Source organism: Photinus pyralis, unplaced genomic scaffold, assembly GCF_008802855.1.
Source record: "Photinus pyralis isolate 1611_PpyrPB1 unplaced genomic scaffold, Ppyr1.3 Ppyr1.4_LG6, whole genome shotgun sequence".
Taxonomy (NCBI): Eukaryota; Metazoa; Arthropoda; class Insecta; order Coleoptera; family Lampyridae; genus Photinus; species Photinus pyralis.
In genome coordinates, this window is record NW_022170663.1 from 20,824,614 (window position 1) to 20,830,109 (window position 5,496).

Below are 5,496 nucleotides of genomic sequence, written 5' to 3' on the forward strand. Positions count from 1 at the left end.
TATTAATTAAAAAGGTTTAAAGAAGTTTTCTCTTTTATGTTCCTGCGATCCTGTTACAACATTTAAAATCAATAGGGAACACCTTCTTGACCCTCATGAGATACTAATATAACATTATCGTGTACCACTAAAACCTAAAGATGTGGAAACTGCGTCTGCGGTCCTGATACAAGAATTTTTGGGACTAATTTCTCACCCTCTTGTGGCCTAGACAGAAATTCTTAGGTGGAAAAATTCTGAAAATCAATTTTCTTTTTGACATATTCCCTTGCGTTCTTGTTATTTTGATACAAATTTTGTGAGGAGTATCTGTACCAGGAGTACTTTCCCCGTGATTTTTACGATTGCCAAGATGTAGTGGTGGTTAAAACGTGAAGGTCGCGAAGACACGAAGAAGTTAACTTAATTACACTGCAGTTGTCTGCGTGCCTAATACAGAAATTTTTGGAAAGTATCAGGACGACATAAAATAACTGAAATCTACTGTACACCATCTTAGCCTTATGAGGCACCGGTTCAACAAGGTTTTACAGCAAGTGCAAACCACAAGAGAAAATTTATGTCATCTCATCATCTTCTTGTGGCCCTAATAACAATTTTTTAAAGAATCATCAGAAAACATAACAGATAAAATTATTTTAAAATAAGATAAGAGTTTCCCAAGCACTCTCAAGGTAATCTCCTAAAATAGGTGCTGAGTGGTACTTTATACCTGCCAATTCATTGTCTGATGCTAAGTTTTCTCCCAAAACCTTCAGTTACCATGACACTCGTGATAGTTTATTGGAAATGACAATCAAATTTCCCTTGCTTGAGGAGTATTCCCTACGCCACAATAGCTTGGTGCTAGATTAGATAGCACTTCCATTAAATTAAATTCTAACGTTTTTTTACGAACGTATATCCGGGGAGTCTGAAGGTATAGAATACCCCTTAGAAAAAGTATTCTCCAGCTAATTAAGATTCAATTACCCCTTCCCAATTACAACAAATACTCACAAAGGCATTTCCCCTAAAACTGCCTAATTGATGATAGCACCGGGGGTTCTAGGGGGTATGGAATACCTCCCAGAAGAACACTCTCCAACAAATTAAGATTCCATTACCCTTTCCCAATTACCACAAGCACCCTCAGGGTGGTCTCCGAGATAGTATGATTGAATCTACCTGCGTACGGGGGGGTATTCCATACCCCCCAGACCCCCCGGTGATACGTTTTCTTCCAAAATCTTCAGTACTCAGGATACTTGTGATTCAGATTCTATTACCCTTTCCCAATTACCACAAGCACCCTCAGGGTGGTCTCCGAGACAGTATTATTGAATCTACCTGTGTACTGGGGGGTATTCCATACCCCCCAGACTCCCCGGTGCCACGTTCTCTTCCAAAACCTTCAGTATTCAGGATACTTGTGATTCAAATTCTATTACCCTTTCCCAATTACCACAAGTACCCTCAGGGTGGTCTCCGAGACAGTATTATTGAATCTACCTATGTACTGGGGGGTATTCCATACCCCCGAGACCCCCCGGTGCCACGTTCTCTTCCAAAACCTTCAGTACTCAGGATACTTGTGATTCAAATTCTATTACCCTTTTCCAATTACCACAAGCACCCTCAGGGTGGTCTCCGAGACAGTATTATTGAATCTACCTGTGTACTGGGGGGTATTCCATACCCCCCAGACCCCCCGGTGCCACGTTCTCTTCCAAAACCTTCAGTACTCAGGATACTTGTGATTCAAATTCTATTACCCTTTCCCAATTACCACAAGCCCCCTCAGGGTGGTCTCCGAGACAGTATTATTGAATCTACCTGTGTACTGGGGGGTATTCCATACCCCCCAGACCCCCCGGTGCCACGTTCTCTTCCAAAACCTTCAGTACTCAGGATACTTGTGATTCAAATTCTATTACCCTTTCCCAATTACCACAAGCACCCTTAGGGTGGTCTCCGAGATAGTATGATTGAATCTACCTGCGTACGGGGGGGTATTCCATACCTCCCAGTCCCCCCCCAGACCCCCCGGTGATACGTTTTCTTCCAAAATCTTCAGTACTCAGGATACTTGTGATTCAGATTCTATTACCCTTTCCCAATTACCACAAGCACCCTCAGGGTGGTCTCCGAGACAGTATTATTTAATCTACCTGTGTACTGGGGGGTATTCCATACCCCCCAGACCCCCCGGTGCCACGTTCTCTTCCAAAACCTTCAGTACTCAGGATACTTGTGATTCAAATTCTATTACCCTTTCCCAATTACCACAAGCACCCTTAGGGTGGTCTCCGAGATAGTATGATTGAATCTACCTGCGTACGGGGGGGTATTCCATACCTCCCAGTCCCCCCCCAGACCCCCCGGTGATACGTTTTCTTCCAAAATCTTCAGTACTCAGGATACTTGTGATTCAGATTCTATTACCCTTTCCCAATTACCACAAGCACCCTCAGGGTGGTCTCCGAGACAGTATTATTTAATCTACCTGTGTACTGGGGGGTATTCCATACCCCCCAGACCCCCCGGTGCCACGTTCTCTTCCAAAACCTTCAGTACTCAGGATACTTGTGATTCAAATTCTATTACCCTTTCCCAATTACCACAAGCACCCTTAGGGTGGTCTCCGAGATAGTATGATTGAATCTACCTGCGTACGGGGGGGTATTCCATACCTCCCAGTCCCCCCCCAGACCCCCCGGTGATACGTTTTCTTCCAAAATCTTCAGTACTCAGGATACTTGTGATTCAGATTCTATTACCCTTTCCCAATTACCACAAGCACCCTCAGGGTGGTCTCCGAGACAGTATTATTGAATCTACCTGTGTACTGGGGGGTATTCCATACCCCCCAGACTCCCCGGTGCCACGTTCTCTTCCAAAACCTTCAGTATTCAGGATACTTGTGATTCAAATTCTATTACCCTTTCCCAATTACCACAAGTACCCTCAGGGTGGTCTCCGAGACAGTATTATTGAATCTACCTATGTACTGGGGGGTATTCCATCCCCCGGTGCCACGTTCTCTTCCAAAACTTTCAGTACTCAGGATACTTGTGATTCAAATTCTATTACCCTTTGCCAATTACCACAAGCACCCTCGGGGTGGTCTCCGAGATAGTATGATTGAATCTACCTGTGTACTGGGGGGTATTCTACACCCCCCAGACCCCCCGGTGATACGTTCTCTCCCAAAACCTTCAGTACGCAGGATGACTTAAAATAGCTTCTACACAACGGCACTTTGGATTGGATTTTTTGATGATTGATTGGAAGTACAGCCTGGTTCCGGATTATCTGTATTTACTAACAGTATTCTTTGTCGCAATTTCGTTAGTATTACTTACTACTATAATGCACTCTTTTTATAGTTTTCCAAGATTGAAATTTGAACTTTATCATGTAATATTTCCACTAGGGGAAAACGGCGATTTTCCAGAAAATCAGTGGTTCAAATTTTGGACACTAATGGTCGCCTGGAATCTGATTAACTTCTAAACTCGAGATTTTCGAACGCAAAATTCAATTATTTATGCTCAAAGGCCGCTTTCCGCTCGATGCCTAATCTCGTGCAAAACTAGAAGTCATTTTTTAATGCCTATTTAATGGTGGACTAGTAATGGCTCAGGCTTTTATACCGGTTTTTGTAAATCAAAACTACCGGTAATGACATATACAATCTTATCCATTTCAAATTACATAATATAAAGCGCTGGATTTAGGGAGTACGTACATGTACATTCCTGGTTCATGTAACTCCGTACATTTGTTCATTGTACGTACATTTTTTTACATTTTATGTACGCGGGACAAGTATGTACGTCTGATGTACGTTCTACTTATAACGTACATTACATATGGTGTATGTCGTATCGTAACAATTAATGGAGCGTACGATCGCATATCATCGGTATGTAGAATATGTACAGGTACGTAGCGCTAGATTTACGGACGTACATTTCACGTACACTTACGGTTTATGTACGTACATGGTACGTGCACTACAGTGGACATACTTTACCGTACATACTATGTACGTGAGCAACAGTAAGTCTAATGTACGTACGGCAAAGTACTTGTCTAGCATGTACAGAGTAGTGCAGAAATGACGTACTATGTATGTAAAATGTACGTCCGTAATTCCATAAATTTTGGGACGTTCAAAATTTGAAGCGCATCGATAAAAAAGTAAAGGAATTTCTGTAAAAATAATTATTAAAATATTTGCTGTCTCTTGTTAATAAAATACACAAGTTTTGATTAAAATTTAATATTCCTTGTCTACATAAACAAACTTCGGCACTTAATAATGCAGGGTTGGTTACAACACGACGTTCACTACTACCTACATAAAGTTCTAAAGCCACTGCAACCATTGGAGATGGAATGACTTATGACACACTCTGTACATAAGAATTATAATTACTCTAGACGTGATTAACAATATTGTCGGATTCCAAAACCCGCTGGCTGATGTTACGAAACTGTAAGTCGGCCTTCTCGAACCGATCGACGAACTTAATTACACTATCCGCCGTAATCTCGACACCGTAATCCATAATGGCGAATCTATGGTTCGGAATGTCCACCGCCACCAATAACGGCACAACGTCGTCTAAACCGATAAGATCCCTTAAAATGTCACTCGTCTCCGTGTCCACGCCGACTAAGAACTGCAGATAGTGGTCGTCGCCGGACGTGCTGACGAATTCCTCCTGCGGCGCGTTGAAGTTGATGTTGTAACGTTTGTAGTAGGCGTCGGCCGCCGGCGTCAGTACGGATTCGCCGAACTGCACCTCGGTCTCTTCCGCTTCTGGAAAACGGTCGGTTATTACGCTTCGATCGGCAACCGATCGGGCCTTACCAACGAACAGGATGATCGCGGGGTAATCGTGAAGCTTCGTCGCGAACCGCTCGGTGAGGATGTTGACCGCGCGCGGTTTCCATGGAAAGTTCTAAAACAGCGGTGTTAATTTTTTGGGTCTCGGAGGAGGTCGGGCCAAACCTGCGCGACGGGATCTTCGGCCAGCTCGGTTCGCGCGTCCATCGTGATCAGGTGGCCGTTTCTGTCCAGCAGGAGGAGGGTCGGAATGCCTCGAATTCCGTAGAGTTGGGCGAGTTCTGCCCGTATCGATATTTGCTGCCACGGGATCGCCAGCCACGGCATGCCCTCCACGTAGATCGAGTACGACTCGGCGCTCCTGAAACAGTTAAAATTAAATGTCTAATGGGGTGAAAAGTAGACTTCGCGACGTGACACTAAACGTACAGGGATAAAGTCTTTTAATTTATTTTCATACGTTTCTCGCAAATAAACAAAATTAAATTTCCGTAACAGCGGGACATTCCAGGGCAATAACGACGCAATTTAAAAGGGCGCGTAATGAAATAAGACATTTTGTTTTACTGCCCTGAGAAATGCTTTGTTACTAGAGAATCACACGAGATAGTCCTAGATTTCTTAAAAAACATCTCGATGGATTCCCCAAAAAATATCTT

General features: G+C 43.4%; 1 protein-coding gene across 1 annotated transcript; it reads right to left on the reverse strand.

Annotated features, from left to right (window-relative positions):
* Nucleotides 1–4,251: 4,251 nt before the first annotated feature.
* Nucleotides 4,252–5,227, reverse strand: LOC116174317 (nucleoredoxin-like). The gene is made up of 3 exons (XM_031492217.1): nt 5,003–5,227; nt 4,862–4,952; nt 4,252–4,810 (listed from the first exon to the last, which is right to left on the reverse strand). Exons 1-3 carry the CDS (start codon nt 5,162–5,164, stop codon nt 4,425–4,427), a joined length of 639 nt encoding a protein of 212 aa, XP_031348077.1. The 5' UTR covers nt 5,165–5,227; the 3' UTR covers nt 4,252–4,424.
* Nucleotides 5,228–5,496: the final 269 nt, after the last annotated feature.